The 21,574-nt window shown below is 40.4% G+C and overlaps 1 protein-coding gene across 2 annotated transcripts in view; it reads right to left on the reverse strand.

Moving 5' to 3' along the window:
• Atp9b (ATPase phospholipid transporting 9B) overlaps window positions 1-21,574 on the reverse strand; it is a 194,711-nt gene that overhangs the window by 73,826 nt on the left and 99,311 nt on the right. For both annotated transcript variants that reach the window (XM_021150340.2, XM_021150339.3), the window contains exon 12: window positions 3,462-3,622. In XM_021150340.2, the coding sequence (XP_021005999.1) occupies window positions 3,462-3,622 (161 nt within the window). The remainder of the gene's footprint in view (window positions 1-3,461; window positions 3,623-21,574) is intronic.

A 21,574-nucleotide genomic window follows, 5' to 3' on the forward strand; every position in this document is an offset into this window, starting at 1 on the left:
AAGTCAGGGCAGGAACTCAAGCAGGAACCTGGAGGTATATACTATAGTCCTGTCCATGGAGAAACACTGCTAACTGGCTCATTTAGCTTGTTTAATCATTCAGTCCACGGTCACCTGCTCAGGGTGGCACCACCCACAAGTGTTTGAGCCCTCACACATTAATTAATCATTAATCAGGAAAATGCCCAACAGACCTGCCTACAAGCCAATCTGATGAGGGCATTTTCTCAATTGGAGTCTTCCTTTCCCAGGTGACCCTAGTCTTGGGTCAGGTAACATCAAACTAACCAGTAGTCAGCTAAAATAAAGGGAGAAAGGACATGAAGGTGGTAGGATACTGATTCGTTTGTGCATTTCTATTGTTCAAATGAGCTTGATGCATTGATTGTGGCCTACATCACCACCTATAGTTGCTTCTCAATTGTTTCAATTATTAACAAAACAAAAAAGGACATAAGTAATAAAAAAAAACAAGTCTTATTTCAAACATAATCCCTAAAGGTGTCTGTAAGTGACACTGGCATTGTTCAGAGCCCATCCTTCTGTCTGTCCTGGTAAGCAGGATATCCTTCTGTCTGTCTTGTATAAGTGGGAGACAGCTTAAAGGGTAAGCGGGATTAGCTTGTAAGGTGTTGACTATCCAGCTGTGGCCAGGGTGATGATGGGCACCAAAGAATGGTATGGAGGAGGTCAAGCCATAGAAGTTGCATGCAAGTCTCGAGTATGAGTAAGGATGATAGCCAGATGTGTAGAACAGAAGCCTAAGTACAAGTAAATACCACTGTGTGTGTGTGTGTGTGTGTGTGTGTGTGTAGGCATATAATCATGAGACAGAGGATGCTATAGTCCAAATATTTTGAGGTCCTTGAATCATTTTAAAGAAAAGCAAAGAAATGTTTTGTTTTGTTTTTTAAATTATGTGCAGGGTAACTCTTCTACAAGAATAATAGGATAGAATACAAAAAAATACAAGGATAAAAAAGGACTTTAAAACATTCAAAGGGTACAAAATATAGATGGAAAACAAATTAAGTAAAAATAAATGCAGACAAGTCATTTAACTGTAATAAATGTAAAGATCATAAAGGACTGGAAAACAAAACTCCCCAGCCACACACTACTGCTAAAACCTTCTCATTCACACAAACAACAATTCTAAGCCGGTAAACATTTAATAACATAGCTTTAAAACACACAAATGCACCATGGGAAATGAATAAAACCATAATTATGATGAGAGATCGTCTGCTTATAGAGTTAGGGAGAGTTCCCTTAAAAGGAAGCAAATAGATGATTTTAAAAACCTGTAAGACTTATCTAGTGACATCTGTACAAAAACTCACTCCACAGAATACATAGAAAACTTTCTAAGCACACATGGAACATTCATGACTGACTACATCATGCAAAAATAAAGTGCAGTGAAAAATCTGGAGGTAACTTCCAGAAGAAGCCCTAAAATATTTTGTCATTAAACTCGGATAAAAACAAATGTATAGCCTAATATAACTTGAGAGATTATATTTCACAGTGTCTATCAACAAGTCTAGAAGTTGGCACCATTTTTCCATAGGAAAGAGCCTGTAATTCTATTACCAGGCACTGAGAAGTCCTAGCCTCTGCCTGGGACCTGTGCTGCCTGGTTCAGGAGTGGCTAACTGGGCAGTAATGTAAGACTGGCCTAAGCTGGAGTTTGTAAGCAGGAGTCACATTCTTCTTTTGACACTAAGTAAGTGAGTTTCCTCCTTGGCTGATGTCCAGTGAGGGTGGGTACTATATACATAAGAACGTCAGGGAAACAGTGGGAAGAAGGACGGTAGGCAGAAGGCAGTTGATGGTGGTAAGATACAGAGGCTAGGATCACTGCAAGCCCATGCATGCACAGGCTGAAGGTGTATCAACAAAGAGCTTCCTGAAGAGTCTGCATATCTGAGTAAACTGTGTCATAACTGTTGAATAAAACACACACGCGACTTCACACTTACACTATTTGGGGACATACATCTGTCCTTGAGCTCACATATGGTATTCAACACGAGCATACATGATATCTGTGATGGTTTGTACATATGTAACTTTCCAAAGCAGTATGTCCAGGAGCCCTTCTCGCCCACTGTGTCACCTGGCTCTGGCACTGGATACAAAAGTACTTGCTCAAACAGTCTGTGTCCCTTTACAGAGTTTGGTGGTGGAGAGTAGTGGCCAACAAAGAAGACAGGCCTCAGCACAGAGCCACACAGAATGGCAGCCAATGGCAGGCAGCAAGTGCCTTGGAATGGTGTGGTGGGACCTTCCTCAGGCCTAGGGGGTGTACTTGGGTGATGTCTGAATGACAAAGAACTAACGGTCAGTACCAGCTAGGTGTGAAGAGCTTAATGTGGAAATAGTCTTGTTATTCCTGGAGAGGTGAGAAAAGGCAAGCCCAGCCTAAGTATGAGGCAAGGCTTCCCACAGACAAAGCTGGGGAACTGGCTGGCTTTGAGGCTGTTATCAAAGCTGAGGACTATGCACATGACAAGTGTGGTGGTAACAGCAATGGCAGCTGCATACAGGAGCCTTTTTGCCTGGATCTGTAACTGACATTACAAATGACAATGAGTCTAGATCCAGGCTTCATTCATGAGTCACAGGTTTACTCAGGAAAAAGCTCAGTCTTTTATACATGTCAGCATAACACACACACACTAAGTCTTTTATACATGTCAGCATAACACACACACACTAAGTCTTTTATACATGTCAGCATAACACACACACACTAAGTCTTTTATACATGTCAGCATAACACACACACACTAAGGACCTCTTTGTAAAGACACCATTTTTGAAGCTGTTTGAATCTTTAGAGAGGTATTGAATATTAACTGCTTACACACCAATCTCTAGTTACATTGCTTGTCATTTTGAAAAATAGTTCCTTTTGAAGACTGCCTTGGTAAGCATCTCTTCTAATCTGAACGATCTAGCAGATTCTCCTTAAACAGTGGGGACCTTCCTTTTTGTTTGTTTCCCGAGACAGGGTCTTGATATGTACCAGGCCTTAGCATCCTGGCTGTGGCTAAGGATTACACGTGAACACTACTAGCCCTGGCTTTTAAAAGTAGATAATTTCAAATGTCAACAATGCACATAGGCCCTCGAGCACTGGAAATAAGATAGCAACCAGCAATTTGCTAGCTTTTTCTTCTGAATTCATATTTGTGTTTGAATGAGAGGCATTTTCCAGCTGTTGTTGAGACAACACTGTTAAAAGCACAAAAAGTGGTACTTTTCTCTAACTCTAGCAAAACTAATCGTGTTCTAAATTCCACTTACAGATAACTTGCTCTATTCATCTGGGTTCCCAGCCCCTTCCTCTGTAGTTTTGGCTGGGTAACCCCTTTCACACTATGATAAAACAATTTCAGCAAAATCATACATTATGAAATGAGACATTTGTGTTCTTCTAATTTTAAACATACCTTATGGGAATGATGTAGGAAAAGAGAAGGAGGAACCGAAAAAGATTACGGTACCATGGGCCTGCAAATCCCTGTAAGGTTACCATAACAACAGAAAGAACAACTAAAGCCAGAAATAGCGCCTTTGTCAGCTGATTGAGTTCGAGGTCCAATAAACCAACCTAAAAAAAACAAAAAACAAAAAAAAGTGTAGCATTAATACATGCTCAAGTTGGCACCCATCTCTAGTGTCCTGATCAGAATACATGAAAATGATGACTTGAGAAGATACAAGACTGTAATAGTCTTTATAATAATTCAACACAAAACTCTTGATTTTCTCTTCTCACTCCTTTCCTAGATTTAGGTAGGATTTCTAAAACTGTACTGTATCCTGTACCGAGTTCTCAGGGAGGAGTGATGGCAAACGGTAGACCACAGGGAACAACCAACCCCCACAGCTTCATCTGCTGTGTGCGACAGGAAGATGCCATCAGGACAAGACCAAGAATCACAAAAGCAGGGCTGCATCACAGCAACGCTGTGAGCAAAAGTGTTCATCTTCTGTAGCATGAGAGCTTCCCTGTTGTCACTCTCAAGTATCCCTTGGATACCCTCCACTCAGATCCAGACTCCCCCACTTATAGGATAGTGTGTGCCAGCCATTCTGCAAATTTCTGCAGACTTATAAAAAAAGAGATCAACCATGGGGGTCAGTTTAGAATTGGAAATTGCTTAATTTATGCTAGTCCCACACTTCTGATTCCTCCAGTGTGACATACTACACTGAAATTCATCATGTGGATTGATTACCAGCTGAGCACATAAATATAAGGCAAATTACACCAAAGCAAGCAATCATTTCTCCTTGATTTTGGAAACAGGGAGCATTGATACCCAGATAGCCCTTGCCCTAAAAAGTAAAGAGAACCTAACCTGGCTGTTCTGAAATGCACAACTTCAATTTTGAGCTCTGGCAATTTCTGTGGATGGTTTCCCACTTCACCCCTAAAGAGCAAAGTGTAGTTCCACGTGTGGGCAGGAAGGGGTGCTGCTTGAGGTTAACACAGAGAAGCAGCAACAGGAGAGGGAGAATAGAAGGCACACAACACAGCAGCAGAGGCTACTGACCTGAATGAAGCCTGCTCACTTGGATTTGGACTCTACCTCTGAAGGGTATAGCCCAGGCCGGCCCTCAGCTTCTTACTGTACAATAAGGACCTCTCAGTAGCTTCTTGGCTGGGCTCTGAGAAGGAAACAACACTGTGTCTGTACACAGTGTCATATGGCACAGCTCTCTAAGTCTAGCAGGGAGGGAGGCAATGCGGTGCACAGTGTCATATGACTGTGAGTCTAGCAGGCATACTGTGTTCACTGTTATGCATTCAGCAATGCTGTGCACAGTGTCACATAACTCTAAGTCTAGCAGGCACATTGTGTTCACTGTTATACATTCACTTTGGACCCAGTAACTACTCTTCAGAGAAGATGTGTGACTTTGGGGACTAACCTAAAAAAAAAATTTTTAATTAATTAATTAATTAATTAATTTTTAAAAATCAGGATCTGGTTATGCAGCCCTGCTTGACCTGAAACTCCCTACATAGACAGGGTGACTCCTAACTTTGATCCTCCTGCTTCTACTTCCAAAATATTAAAAACCAGGAATGAGCCATTGCATCTGGTCCAGCACCAAACTCTATCCATTGAGTAATGGTGGTTGGAGGAGCTAGGTTATTGGGCACATACACAATACTGAAATGAGGTCATAGCCACTGGCCACTGGGATACCTGACTCAGGCGGTGTGATCAGCAGACTGAATTCTATCAGGCTAAGAATCTCCCTGCCACCCTGAACCTGGCATAGTTTTTTTTTAAAAAATAAAGGGAATCAGGGAAAGGGGTTGTGGCAGGGAGAGAAGAAAGGAGAGAAAAATGGAGGGGGGGAGGGGGGAGAAAATAACCAACAAATGTTAATTAAAAAATAAAAGAAAATAAAACACTAGCTCCTAAATGTAAAAAAAATTGAGAATTAGCTGAACTACTCAGAAAATTAGCTTTTTCCCACAGCTCATAATTAGTTTAGATCTAGTTTTGGTTAAAATTTGTCACAAACTCTTATGAGACCATGAGAAGCCATTGCTAGAAAGAAAGAGGAACAAGTTTCTCAGAAAGTTCATTAAATCTTTGTAAGGAAAACGAATTAAACAAGTGATTACATGCCTCCTACACCTGTGTGCTAGACGCTAAGGTTATGACAATAATTATGAGAATTCCTTTTTATCTGCAAGAGTCTACCAAGAAAAACAAATGAACACTAGTACTACATGTCTTACAAAAGAGAAATATCCAAACACAGTGTTCTTTTCTGTCCAGGTTTGTGTCTGAACTATGTTGGTAAATCCATCATGGTCTTTGAAAGCACTACAGAAATCAGCAGCACTGACCAGGAGAGCTGGAGTGTGCACCCACATTAGTGTCCCAGGCTGCAGAGGGCAGTGAGTGGAGCAGAGCCTAGCACATCTGCAGCATGCTCTCGCTCACTCAGGGGCTTCCGGCCCTGCCATGACTATGCAAGAGGCCTAAACAAGAACTCTCAAACAATAACTACACGTCTGACTCACACAGCATCACCTCACTTTGATGGTGACAAACGGGACAGACATGGCATGCTGCACAGCACACAGCAGTTCATGTCAACAGTCTCTGTGGAGACTGACGACTCTCAGGTTTAAGTTCCCCCTAAGCACATGTGCTCTAGTTCTTCGCAGCAGATGGACTGTCTCAGAGCCCTCTAAATCATGGGAGGCTACCCCCAAGCCGGCTTAGTCCTTCCCATCTTCAGGTCTTGCACCAGAACAGTAAAGTGACTACTTCCCTGGAGAGTGAGCAGTGTGAAAGGATCAGTATTCAAGAGTCCTGACAAGTCCCCTGCCTGGCTTTCCTCCTGAGAATGAGGCAGCTCAGCCCTCAGTGGCTGATTTATCAGCTCCATTTAAAAAGCAGCACAAGGAGGACAAATACCATGCGATTTCCGCTACTTCACTACTACGTAGTTTATGCTTGAATTATTGAGAAAAATAGGGTTTTGGATTAAAATGAAGAAAAATTAAGCCAGGGAAGTAGAGCATGTTTCAAAGCCCAGATCTTTCTACTGTGACAAAGGCGGTCTAAGTTTCAGGCCTCACTGAGGATCAGATGAAGTCATTATTCATTCAGTCAGGGAAAAAAGACTCAATTACCTCAACCTAAAGATGCTATCAATGAATGCAAAGTGCATATTTTACTCTATTCATCCAAATCCCATTAAAAAGTGAAAGGAATGATTTAATCTGGCCTTCCAGAGTTGGCCTTTTTTTTTTGTAATAAAATAAAGAATTACTGTCTTGCAAAATGCATAACCACTGTCTCACACTTCCCCCTGCATAAGAGCAGTGAAAGACCAAAAGGTTGCAAGAAACCCACAAGAAACAAATGCCACATAGAGGTTAGAAACACTAAAAGTTGCCCATGCACAGGATATGCAGATAATTCACGACATTAATACCTTTCTAATTGACCAAGACAGATGTAGTTGACTACCGACCAGTGGATATCAACTGTGAAGCCAAGCAAGTGCTCCCTTCTCACACTCCCTTCCTTCCAGGGAGAGGAGGGTTCTGAGGACAGGCTCGGCAGGTCAGATCCCCTCTCCACCAGTGGGCAGACAGTTATCCCTATGTTATTTCAGGGTGCCTTTTCTGCCCTTCCTTGACTGGAATGGCAACCCGGACTTTGGTTAATTCCAAGAAAGGACAGCAGTAAAAAAAGAAGGTTTTAATACTAGTTTGTTTGTTTTAAAAACTGAAACATTTCAAACAATAATCTTTTTATATTCAATTTTCTGCAAAACTTTTTAAAGTATTTCATCTAAAAGTTAAGATTAAAACTTAAAAAGTATTGCAAAAAACAAACAAACAAAAACAGAAACAAAAGCCCAAAAATGAACAACAAAGTCACAGCTTCTATGTTACCTCCGCTTCGATGTGCCTCTCAGTATTAAAAAAGAATCTCTTAAACACTTGACAATCCAGAACTTTCTGCTATGATTGTAAAATCTTTTTAATCTTAAGATATATTATTAATCATTTGAAGTAATTATGACTGTATGAGAAAAGGTAAATTAAATATTCTAGGAAGTAATCTCCAACATTTACTACTGAGTTCTTATATTAGTAAAGCAAATTTTCTTCTACTTGTCATAATATTTGTTTTATTTGAAACAACTGTGATAACAAAATTAAATACGCTACTGGAAATTTTAATCTCCACGGGAAAATTTGTGCATAATGCCTAAGACAACCACAATGGCTCTGCAAAGGGGCTGTTCTAGGATAATGAACACAATAATTGCCTGTATAATCTAAAATGCTACTAATGGCAACGATCACAAATCCATTTAGCTCCTCTTTAATTTATGTACCAAGTTTTAAATAGCTAATGGTTCTCAGTAAAATAATGGTTTATACCAACAATAAAGGGTAAATACGGTGTTCTCCTGCTTAATCAAGAAAAGATCAGTCAGTTTGGGTTTTTTTTTTTAAATGAACACATGGATGAATGAGAATCGGACCTTATCTCTATAGAACAGCACCACTCCCATCCATCTCAAAGTTAAAAGTACCTGCACAGACTAAGTTCCTAAGAAATCAATGTGCACACCAACATACAGCAACAACAGTATGTTACAAGACCTTACAGTCTATGAACTTTTTTAAAAGTCCATGAAACACAGCTCTGACGTACAAGTAACTGCTGCTCACATCACCCGTAGATTCAAAACTGGAACCATCACAGCATGTCCACCAACCCTCCAAGGTCTACATGCAAGTGTTTCAGAATCACAAAGTGTGAAGAAAACTACAATTTGTATTGCCCTATGTTTTCCTTGTGAACACAGTGCTACTTGAAAGTGAGAAAAGCCCCCGATAAAATGCCTAATGCATCGGATACTCCATGTACATGAGTGTGTATCTTTAGACAGGGTGCATAAGAAGGAAACAGTAACTGTGTTAATGTCTTCTCACCAGCTATGTGTGGACCAACTATTGTCTCTTCATTTGTATTCAGCACAACACTGATGTAACGCTGCTATGAACCTAACTGGATTCCTATAAAAGGATTATTTCATTTCAATATCTTTGAAAGAATTCAGTCTGTACTATCACGTTTAATCCAATATTTTTTTTTAAAAAGCAATTTTAAGATCTGTATTTGTATTTAAATAAATTAAAGATGTACATTATGTCGAATCCCTAAATCTTACAACAATAACTTCCTATCAAAGAGCTTAAATTATTAGCAGAATTTTTGAAGTTACCACTTCAAACAATGATAAAATGAGATAGCTTTTTGCCACTTCAAGTTTGTTTACTTATTTATTTTGGGATGTAAACTACTAAGTCTTAACTGTTTGCAGCCATGCAGCTGGCCACATGATGACAATATATCTGACCATTACTGTTGCCGCCCCAGTGATCTGCGAAATAAGAAGGGCTTCTTTGGGCCATTATTGTCTATTGGCTCAATAATCTGTGCTTTAAAAGCTCTCTAAGTATGTAACAGCATGACAATGCCTAATATTATAGTATATTTACCTTAAAATATAAACTCTGTATTTATGTGAGACATTCAGGTCTACAGTGAAACAATAATTCATAACACATGTTCTTATCTACATATAAATTTTGACCATTTTTCCCTTAGAATTTAGGGTTCTTGCTTGGCTTACTAAAATTATTACACAATATGGTTTTTTTCCTTGGTTATTTACATTTTAAAAAGAAGATGGTGGGTGCCTTGAGGAGTCTGACCAGTTAGTACGGTGTTACAGTATAGCCATGAATACCTGAATTCAGACTCTGGCATGCATGTGAAAGCTGGGTGTGCCAGCACACTTGTGTAATTTCCCTGCTGAGAAGGAAGAGGCAGGAGAAACTGGAACTTGTTGGTCAGCAGAGCAGTAGAATCACCGTGTTCCAGGCTGAAGAGAACTTGTCTCCAAATACAAAGGTGGAAAAGTGATTGAGAAACAACATTCAACATCAACTTTGGCATCAACATGTCTATCCACTGCAAAGAATGCACATGTGCATGTATGTGTGTGTGTGCGTGTAGCAGCACAGTTATCATGTACCAGACAAAAGATGGACAACACTGCCTTCAACACTCAGGGAGCTAATCAGGAGACGAAGGCTTTCAAGTGGGTCACACACCTTTCTTTCTTAATGTAGACCCATGCACACTGTGACATACATGGCTTCATCGTAGTGAACAAACAACCCGCTGGTATCTGCAGGCACACTCACTACTGCCTTGAAGAACACTGTGATACCATCTTCTCAAAATGCTGCTGTTCACACAGTGGCTCTGGCCTTTACTATGACATATTCCACTCACCAAGACATTCTTCATAATTTGCAGTAACACCAGAAAATAGCACAGCAGCCAAGCACATGTGTCCATACATGCGTCAAATCTCAGGTCTGCTTCTGAAATGCTTGTGCTGACTCTATATGTTCAAGAGGGATCACCTTGTCCTGCTGATTGCTGGCTAGCAGCCCTTACTGACATTAAAACCTTTATTGAAATATAATCAAAATGTTAAAAGCCAGCAAATATAATGCAATGGTTTTAACATGTTGATGTCCTAACATTTTATTTTAAATAATTATAGATTATTTAAATTTTTTCAACTGTGAAGTATCAAAATTGTGTTTAAAACAAAAACAAATGAGGGAAATAGGCAAAAGATCTATCTAGAATTTTTTATTTTTCCTTCATATATACACAGAACTTTGCAATCTAGCACTGGGTGTGAAGAGAAGCCCATCACTTCCTAGCATACCTTACTTAGGATCATATTATACCACTTTAGAAAGTGATGCTCTTTCTAAAGTTGCTGATAAGGGGAGACTAAATTTTATTGTTACTTCTCACTCTCATCCAAGGTCTACATTTTGAATATACTCAGCCCATGATCCTGTTGGTTATTTCACTCATTACCTCTTCACACCCATGTTTTAAGACTAGGGAGACACACACAAAAAACCCGAGTGTATGGCATGGCAAGGCTTTGCCAGCAGAGGGTGCTCCAGGTTGGCACAGAGTCTTTCTGGAGTCTGTTCTCAGCAAAGTATGGCTTCTTCTCCAAATCAACAGCTCAGTTCATTAACCACATAGATTACTTATTTTTGACAACAGAGTTGACCTAAATATTTTCTTATCATGCAGAATCCAGGGCAGAATCAGTCAGCTTTAACACTCCAGAGTATAGGACTGGGAGGTTCTCGAATGAAAATCTACTGTATAAGGAAGAAATCCTGTTAAAGATCTGAAGCCTCCGTCCCAGCATACACTCAAAATGCTAGTGATACAGGGGTGTAAGCCGAGTGGATGGAATGGCAACTAGAGTTCCCAGAGTGCTCGGAATACACTGAATGCATTTATCTGATTTTTGTGGTAACAATACAAAAAACTTTCCATTTTAAATGCTTTGACCAAATCATCCACCAATTTTCAACAATTACTTCAACACTTTATGCTGCCCAACTCACCTCAGTTCTCAGTGCCAGTCACATAAATGGTATCTGAGGCCAGTTAATTGGTTAGTAGTTTAGTTTAACTAAATAAAAGTTGCAAACTATACCTAGAGTAGTTTTGAATTATTCAAAGATTTTGTAGTTATGAATTCACCTACTTGGTAAAAATTACTATTTACTCTGGAGTCAATGCTTTGGCAGTCCTTTAAGGATATGTGCACAGTGGCAAAACAAAACAACAACAAAAAAATACAAACCAAAAAACCACCTCCCGATGCTGGTATCTCACTGACCAAGTCAGTGAGGCAGAGCTCTATATTCCCTTCACAGATTCCAGGAGTCAAAGGACAGAGTGTAGCCCTCTTTTGAAAGACTAAATGGGGTGAGTAATTGTGATGAACAGCTTCATGCATTTCTATTAATACTTTAAACTTTAAAATGTGTCATATATAACATACAAATGAGTGTCTACATGTCCTTGAGAAGATACCCAGCTTTACCCGACTGATGGCTCCTGGGACACTATAGGTGCCCTGTTCACTGGTTAGGGTTTCATGGTCACATGAAGCCATCCCTGGGAATCAGTGCCTTCTTTGGTTTGCTTGGCAAGTACCTGATCCTCCTTTTCCTCCTCTTCTTCCTTTTGTGTACGCACAAGTGGGTGTGTGCATGTGTGTGTGTGTGTGTGTGTGTGAGAGAGAGAGAGAGAAATAATATGGTAGGGTTTTTTCCATCTTATTTTTCATTGCAAGATATGAACTACTAAGTCTCAATGGTGTGCATCCATGCAGCAGGACACTTCAATTTATTTTGGCAATTTTGTATGTGCTTTAATAGATATTATTTATCTTTTGAATTTACTTAAGAAGTAGAACACTAGCCTGATCTTTACTCTCTGAAGACAGTGAGCTGAGCTTGGGTCAGCAATGCTCTCACTGGAATGAGACTACACCTGGTACTGGCAGGCCCTATGCTCATCAGGCAAACCACTGCCTGCCTGCCTGCCTGTCACTATTTAACAGTTCAAGCTGAAGAGAAGATATTACTTGACACATTTTTATTCTGGAAGGTATATGTGCAAGTGTGTGTCTAATTCCTTATGTAGCAAGTACAGTATTTAAATACCTGTAGAGGGAGAGTCTGTTAGAACATTCTTCAAAGTTGCTCCTAAACATTCATTTGAAGATGATGGCTTATAAAATATATTACTCAATAAAAAAACTTGAATACTTGGACAATAATACTAAAATTCTGGACTCCATTCAATTCTTGTTATGGAAATCACTAAGTATCTAGTCCAATGAACGTCTGCACACTAAGTTTCCGGCAGAATGTCTATTCTCTCTGGTGGAACTTCACTAGGTCATGTGAGGTTGCTAATTCTGAGTCACAGCATCTTAGGGATAACAAGAGGATGACAGAAAACTCCTGAGTGTTTAACCTTGCAAGTGGCAGAGTTTAACTATGCAAGCAGCACAGCTTAAGAACCTTCACACGGCTCTGTTGGAGCCCTTCTGTGACACGAAGCTCAGAAAGGAAAGGACAGGCTCTCCTGTTGTTACTGTGCCACAGCTCAGTCTGAGTCTCCCTTGATGCTTCGTGGATGACTGAATATATCTGCTCTATGGACCAATGAAGAAGGAACCTTCCTATTCTGAAAGTCTCCTCCTATTCTCCATGACATCTCACTACAAACAAAACACAACAAAAAGCAAGAGTGCTTTCAACTGGAGAGCCCTTTGCTGAGTCAAAGGGTCTACTGCTGAACTATTACTGGGACCAGACCTAGAAGCACACTCTCCGTCTATTCACTAAGCTTACTGAAAATCAGATGCATATCACCTATTTACAATAACACTAGAAACACATGTGAAGACATAAAATGCTGGCCAGTGTTTGAAGCACCTCAGAATTACTATCATCTTGAACAACTAGGTTCTGCCATTGTTGTCCCACCCACACATCAGCTTAAGTAGCTATTAACTAGAAGTTAATAAGAGGTAAACATTTTAATTTTTAGGACAGCACAGAAGAATGGCAGTCACAGAAGAAAAAAAACCGAGAGAGAGAGAGAGAGAGAGAGAGAGAGAGAATATGAAGGGAAGTTATCATATCTAACATTCAACTCTAAATCAGTTCTTTAGCTCCCAAAATCCACAGCATTTTTTTTTGTTTTGAAAGGAAAATATAATTCAGAAGATTTGCTGAAACATTTAAATGATAATGGTAATATGATTAAATAAACTTTTCATCTTCCGTAATCACCCTTTTATTATTAAAACTGTAGAAAGCTTTATTGCTGGTATCTTGGCAAATTTAACACTATTTTAAACCATCTAAAATTTTTGTGCTACTTTCTGTCTTTACAGACATTTTATGAACCATTTCATACTTAATGGCTTGTAAGCAATCTCAAGAGTTGGGAATTGTGTGAAAAGTTGCTCAGATTGACAGATAAAGTGAAAAGGTCTGTATTAATTTCCAAATAAAGAAATGCATGGCGTGGTATCTCACGATGATTATACTCTAAAGTACCAATTAGAACGCATCAGAAACTAGAGCAAGTTGACACTCTACAATAAAGCAAATAATTTCCAGTTGGAGGGGCAGAAAATGTTAATATGCAATGTTCAAGACTACAAGAATCTTTGTAAAAGGAAGTAGCTAATAAGGTTTAATGATGCATGTCAGGAAGCCACAGTATGTAGGGAAACACAGCTGGCTTCATTTTGTAAACTATTTGATATACACATCTTTCTCGTTCACGATTATCAGCTGTGCCAGTGCCACAGGGGACAGTTTAGACTTCAAATCAGGATATTCTTCTTGTTCTCTAAATTACACGTAAAATACATTAATATAATATGGTGCTACAGGCTAGTGCATGGGCGAAAGCTTATCAGCTGTGCAAAGAGGGCTAAAGTCTTCTGAAAAATGCGCAGAAACAATCTCACAGCCTAAATAGGCTCCTAAGCACCAGAACCATTTAAAACAAATCATAAAGCAGACAGACCACTTGGACAGAGTGAATTAATCACTTTCATAAAATTGTTACTATTCCTCACACCTTAGGTATTAAAATATAAATTGTCCTAAAATGCTTCTGCTGGGCCGAGTCCATCGTCCTTTCAGGGACGCATCTGCAAATGCACAGGAACCGCCCTCCAAAAAGCAGTGTCTTGTTTCTAGAGTCGCAGTTATGAGGGACTGCAATGTGCAGGTGACAGCAATTAGCAGCAGATGACAGAAGCACTTTGAATTTATACCAGATGGCAGCAAAGGGTCACTGGAAGCCAGCAAACCATCCACAAGGAAACCCTTGTGTTAGGCAACCATCAAACTCAAAAGCGCTTAGGAACAAATTAATTACTCCACTCCCAGAAGACAACTGCTAGGTCACAGCACCCATGTCAAAACGCTGCTAAAGCACTTGGAGCGCGCTTATTTTAAATGTCATTACACATATTAGCTGCTCAAGACAAGCGTGCCACATATGACGAAAAGGTTGCCCTGAACTAAAAGAGCTAAAATTCTAGTAATTAGGGAATTGTCTTATGGCAAAATAGAGTCAACAGGTTCTAATTCTGGATGAATGTTGTTCATGCCTGAACCTGAAACAGCCCAGTTCTAAGTAGAATCTCCTGAGCCCTCAACATTTCTGCTGAGAGCAAACGTCAGAATAGCAACAAACACTGACCAGAATAAAGGACAGAGCAGACCAGACCAGACATCGCTCTTCAAGGTTTAGAAGATCTAGGAAGATCTTCAAATCCTAGAGGCAGTTGGCAAAGGCTTCCTGCTCAGAAGAAAAATGTATTGCTACATTAAGTAGTCGGAACACAAGAGAGGAGAGCCAAAGGCTTTCCCACAGGAGTGCGGATGGGCTAGGTCACTACTGGTGTTCATTTGTTAATGGCAAAAAATAAAGATGAAATTGCTTAAGTCAAACAAAAATCAAACAGATAACCAATTTTCTCTGACAGATTAACTCCATATAGATAACTAATAACTGACACATAAGCTTAATTTTTAGTTTACATTGCTTGATAAATAAAACTAATAATTTCTTTATCCTCTATGATCTCAAGCAATTTATAAGCTTGCAGCCATTTCCAGTTTAGAACACTCCTTTGTACAGTCTGTTATTTAGCCTTCCTGATTTCAACCCATTTTATCATTCCTGCCTGACTCCTAAATGAGACCTGTGTCAAAGAGCCTGGTAACTCCTTCTTCTCCTCCTTCAGTTTCTTCCTCCTTGGCACCTACTTGTTGAAGATGACCAGTTAGGCCCTGTACTGGCTGGTTTTGTGTCAACTTGACACAAACTTTTTATCAGGAGAATGGAGCTTCAGGTGAGGAAATGCCTCCATGAGATCCACCTGTAAGGCATTTTCTCAATTAGTGATCAAGGGGGCAGGGCCCCTTGTGGGCAGTGCCATCCCTGGGCTGGTAATCCTGGGTTCTATAAGCAAGCTGAGCAAGCCAGGGGAAGCAAGCCAGTAAGGAACATCCCTCTACTGCATCAGCTCCTGCTTGCTAACCTGCTCCAGTTCCAGTCCTGACTTCCTTTGGTGATGAACAGCAATGTAGAAGTGTAAGCTCAATCAATCCTTTCCTCCCCAACTTGCTTCATGGTCATGATGTTTGTGCAGGAATAGAAACCCTGACTAAGACAGGCCCCACGTCCCAAATATTTATAGTATCCCCAATAGTGTCACCAACTGGGTATCAAATGCTCATACACATTCTAATTACAATAGCTGGAAAATCCATCTCTCCACACTGGAGATACTGGGTATTCTAAGAGCAGGCATAAGATCAGCTACCTTCTTTCTTGCTTAAAAAGTAAACAGCTACTGAGGGTATTCAATATCTGAACACTGTCAAGTCTGTAACTATAACATCTTACTGAAAAAGCAATTTGGAAATAAAATGTGCTATTAAAGAGAAATTATACACACACACACACACACACACACACACACAGCTAGGCTAGCCTCAAACTCCATGTACAGCTGAGGACTAAGGTTACAGGAGTGCAGTACTATGTCTGGTTTTGTGTGGTGCTGCAGATAAAACCCTGGGCTTTGTGCATGCTAGGCAAGCACTCTACCAACCGAGCTATACCCTCAGCCTAGAATTTTATGTTTATATAACAGCAAACATAAAAAAAAGTAAAGATAATGACTAAAGCAGCATAAAAATTTTCAAGTAAAAATAAAATTGTATGAAACTTTTAGAAAATTACAAAAATATTTAAAGGGTTACAAAATACTAACTAAAGACTAAATGATCAAATCAACTGTCTTGAAAAGCTCTGCAGTGATGAAATGCAATTATAACTGACCTGCTTACAGTCTCAAATGCTTTAGAATACATCAACAGCCCAATATATGAGAAGAGCCTGAGTAACATGTAAAGTCATGTTATGGAGATGACAAGATAAAGACAAACCACACTAGGCACAGCTTTTCAAGGTTTGGAAGATCTAGGGAATGCACTGAGGTAGAGACAGCAGCCACTGCACCGTGGTAATATGGGTCTCTATTATGTCAACATGCTGAAAAGTAGAAGCCTGGTATTGTTCATATCATACACAAAACCATGCCAGGTGGGCAGAGACCTCACTGAGCATGTCATTTAAGTGAGGGAACGTCTGCAGGACTATCAGACAGACCTATTGTGTAGTTACTGAACTGATGGTTATTTTAAGTGCATTTAAGTGGTATTTTTGCATTTCTCTGTTGTCAATTAAAAAATTAAGCCAAGATATATTGATCTTTCTTGCTAGCAACATTCAAATGTCAGTCAGAAGACTCCTAGCATACTGGCTGGTTTTGTGTGTCAATCTGACACAAGCTAGAGTTACCAGAGAGGAAGGAGCCTCAGTTGAGGAAATGCCTCCATGAGATCCAGCTGTAGGATGTTTTTTCAATTAGTGGTCAATAGGGAAAGGCCTGCTCTATTGTGGGTGGAGCCATTCCTGGGCTGATCATAACTGGATTCTTTAAGAAGGTAGACCCAGCAAGCCATGAAGAGCAAACTGATAAGCAGCACCCCTCCATGGCCTCTGCATTAGCTGCTGCCTCCAGGTTCCTGCTTTGTTTGAATTCCTGTCTTGACTTCCTTCAGTGATGAACAGCAATGTGGAAGTGTAAGCTGACTCAACCCTTTCCTCCCCAACTTGCTCTTTGGTTGTAGCATTTTGTTACAGCAATAAAACCCTTAACTAAGAACCTAGCATAGCTTATGTACATCATAATGGTGTAGAATGTCAGTCATGGGATGTGGGGTGGAAACTGAGAGGATGCTAAGTAAGGGCAAGGCTAAACTTAATGGCCTATCAGCTGCAAAGTAAAGATCAGTTCTGAAACTTTACCAAGTGTAAAGCTGACAAAATAATTTATGAAACGGAAGGTTACATCAGATGTTTCTACAGCATCTGAATGAACACTTTATACACATAACTCTACATGGTTACCAATGACAACAAACTGCACATTCTCCATTTATCACTCTGCCCAAACTGCAGAACCAGAGAGAGCAGCTCACTATGTAATGGTGGAGATGGCTGTAAAACTTAAATAACTAAAAATAGGAAGCTCAGAAAGAAGTTCAGTGATGCCAACAGCTTCAATACGGCTGGGAAATCATAGTTAAGAGCACTTGCAGAGAACATAACTTCTGTTAATAAGATTATTATATGTACAATTATAAATATTTTTGCTTTTATCACACTTAAAAAATATAGATCCTGGGGGATAGAGAGATGGCTCTGTGGTCAAGAGCACTGGCTGCTTCTTTACTCCATATCTAAGCTCTAGGTGGTGTGGGGACTCCCGTGGCATCTAAGGAGAAGGGCATCTTTATTGCATGTGACAATACTGTCAGTGCTACAGTCCTGTCACAGGCCTTATCACTTCCTCACAGACACAGTACCATAAACACTGCGAGCTTTCCTCTCCGGTCTGTTCCCTTCCAGGGCACAGAAGCTTGGCACTCTTGCTTGCATGGTTCTTAGAACCTGTGGGGGTTTCCATGGCCTTAGGCAGCCAACAGAGGTTGGCTTGCAAGGACTGTGACTCTCCCACAGGGATACCCATCATGCAGACACAGGCAAACATTGCCACTATACAGTTTCCACACCTCAGTCCCAGGAGTCCTGCAAGAGGAAAGGAGCCTATACCCCTCGGGACCTGATTCTCTACTCGCTCCCCAAACTATGGCAGGCCACATGAGGACATCTGAGGGTCTTGCTTCTACATCCTGTCACTTAATCCCTAAACTCCACAGCAATTCCCCTTAAGAACTGTCTCTTGGATCTCAATAGTATCCACTCCCTCAAAATCAAATTTCTCTGTGCTTGTAATACCAGCAACTAGGGAGGTGAATGCACAAAGATCAAGGGTTCATGTTCAGCTTGGGCTAAGAAAGCAAGTTGGAAGTTAGTGTGGGTCACAAAAGACCCTGCCTCAAAACACATGTGAGTGTACACACACACACACACACACACACACACAGATAGATAGATAGACAGACAGACATCTCAGCAGCCCTGGCTGGTCTAAAACCCATAGAGATGTGTCTGCCTTACCCTCCAGAAATCTGGAATTAAAGGTGTACACCATTATGCCTGGCCTCCTTTTTTTTTATTTTTATTACGTATTTTCCACAATTACATTTCCAATGCTATCCTAAAAGTCCCCCATACCCCCCACCACTTCCCTACCCACCCATTCCCATTCTTTTGGCCCTGGCATTCCCCTGTATAGGGGCATATAAAGTTTGCAAGTCCAATGGGCCTCTCTTTCCAGTGATGGCCGACTAGGTCATCTTTCGATACATATGCAGCTAGAGACAAGAGCTCCCGGGTACTGGTTAGTTCATCATGTTGTTCCAACTATAGGGTTGCAGATCCCTTTAGCTCCTTGGGTACTTTCTCTAGCTTCTCCATTGGGAGCCCTGTAATCCACCCAATAGCTGACAGTGAGCATCCACTTAGGTGTTTGTTTGGCCCCAGCATAGTTTCACAAGAGAGAGCTATATCTGGTTCCTTTCAGCAAAATCTTGCTAGTGTATGCAATGGTGTCAGCGTTTGGAAGTTGATTATGTGATGGATCCCTGGATATGGCAGTCTCTAGATGGTCCATCCTTTCATCACAGCTCCAAACTTTGTCTCTGTAACTCCTTCCATGGGTGTTTTGTTCCCAGGGAAGGGGCACAGTGTCCACACTTTGGTCTTCGTTCTTCTTGAGTTTCATGCGTTTAGCAAATTGTATCTTATATCTTGGGTATCCTAAGTTTTGGGCTAATATCCACTTATCAGTGAATACATATTGTGTGAGTTCCTTTGTGATTGTGTTACCTCACTCAGGATGATGCCCTCCAGGTCCATCCATTTGGCTAGGAATTTCATAAATTCATTCTTTTTAATAGCTGAGTAGTACTCCATTGTGTAAATGTACCATATTTTTTTTTTGGTTTTTTTTTAAAGTAAATTAGATATATAGAACACCACTAGAATTGTTATGATTAACTATCTAGAAGACCACCATTCAGGAATGTACATCAGAAGAGGTTTGACTACTGTTCCAAGACAGCAAAGAGACTTGAGTCTAGCCTTCTCCTGTTCAGCATCATTCCCTGGTGGCGATTTCCCTGTGGATGATGTTGTGTGCTCAGCCTTTTGGGAAGAGGCAGAGCACCCCATGATCTGCCTTCACCCATACAAGAGGCAAATGCATCATCTGAGACCAAGATTAAACTCAGAGTAGTCATTTTTCTTTATATTGTTTGGAATTAAAAACGTATTAAATTGATCCATTATGAAAATTCCATTCTCTACATTGTGTGATTCAGACCATGTCTATATCTTAAGGCTATGAAACAATTTTTGTAATTGTAATAACAAAACAAATTATTGTCTTTAAGTTAAGAAAATTGTTGCTCGAATGACTAAATATTCAACCAAAACAAAACAAATCTCTCCCTAAATTGTGTCATACACAACTTGCTCATTTCTACAGGTTAATGAACTCTCTGTAGCTCTGTTATGTTTGTGTTTATTTCTCTTTTCAAGTCTGTACTTGGGAGTTAAGGAAAAGTGCCTATAGTGCAGTTTAGCAATGACATGGCTGTGTCGCACAGCTAATACTAGTCATCAACATTACTGCGATTAAAAAAATATATTTCACATCAGTGCCAATGACAAAGGTAACAGAAATTTGGTTATGTATGTGTGGATGCCATCATAGTAAGCCACACCTCAAACAGATTAGTATAGACTATTTACTAAGTGCAACGTATAGTGGAAGAGGTCAAAGACAAAGCCACTCTTTAGATTATCATCTCACTAGTATTGTTTTCATTCCTTACAATGAATACAACAGGCAGTCCCCTGCTTAGAGGTAAGGTGACACAACGATTATTAACCATGTGAACATGAATCATTTTTATTTCTTATTTAACTCTTTGTTTGGTTTTCCTGAACTATGGCTGTGTGAGGAGCATGGGATATAAGAATGTACACAACACAGCTCCTGCCTCTATGCCATTTAAATCTTATGGAAGACAGGGATAACTAAGTAGTTGTCGTGGACTGACTCTTACTGAGAAACTAGCTTGTGCAGAGTGCCAGAAACACCAAGATGAATGGAGAGGCCAACCCAAGAAACTGTGATGGATAAGGCAGAATAATCACTGGTCTACACAGTGTGTGCCCAGATGGCCCTACAAGCTTAAAACAAAGCAAACCCTCCTAGAGTGGCATTGAGTGAAGACAGGAGGGAAGGAAGGATGAAGAAGGGCTCATGGCAACAGCAGAAAGGCTACTGTTTATCATCAGAGCAATGATAAACATTTGAACAGATCAGTGCAATAGGGAGCGAACCTTATCACACTTCACTTCCTGCTAAGAGAGCACAGTATTTGCTGTTGTGGAAGTATGTCAAGGGTTCTCTGCACAATGAGCTATAGGCTCCTAGACCCAATAGAAAAGAAAGGCTGTCCACTAACTCAGTGGGAAGTCTACTCTATGGCTTGCCCAGAGCCTGGCTCTGTGCAGCACAAGGGAACGAGGGATGGATGAGGGAGGCAGCAGAATGAAGGAAGAGAGGCAAACACGCTCCACAGAGCCAGACTCTACGCTAGTGGACTTTGGCAGGGAACCATGACAGCCCAAGGGCTCTCCTTTTTAACTGACTGCTAGCTCAAAACATCTGCAATGAAGTCTGCTTCTGATTCTGCAGGACCTGTGTGACCTGCAGATAACAGAGGAGGGCTCCAGAGGACTTCCATGTCCATAAGAATGGACAAGTAGGGGTGAGTAGCTAGAAATCCTCTGGCCTGAGAAAGGTGGCATCACATGGCTGCTCAGAAAAGCGTCATCTTTCCACTCTTCTCTATCATGTCCTCTCTGCCCAATGCACTGCACTCTGCAATCAAGGCAGAGAAACTGTCCTGCCTTACTCACAGAGCACATCATCAGAATTGTGTCAAATGATGAGGGAGAAGAAGACTTTACTCATTCCAGAAATAACTATTATCACAAGTTCC

This window comes from Mus caroli, unplaced genomic scaffold, assembly GCF_978045245.1.
Source record: "Mus caroli unplaced genomic scaffold, Mus_caroli_1 scaffold_19, whole genome shotgun sequence".
Lineage (NCBI taxonomy): Eukaryota > Metazoa > Chordata > Mammalia > Rodentia > Muridae > Mus > Mus caroli.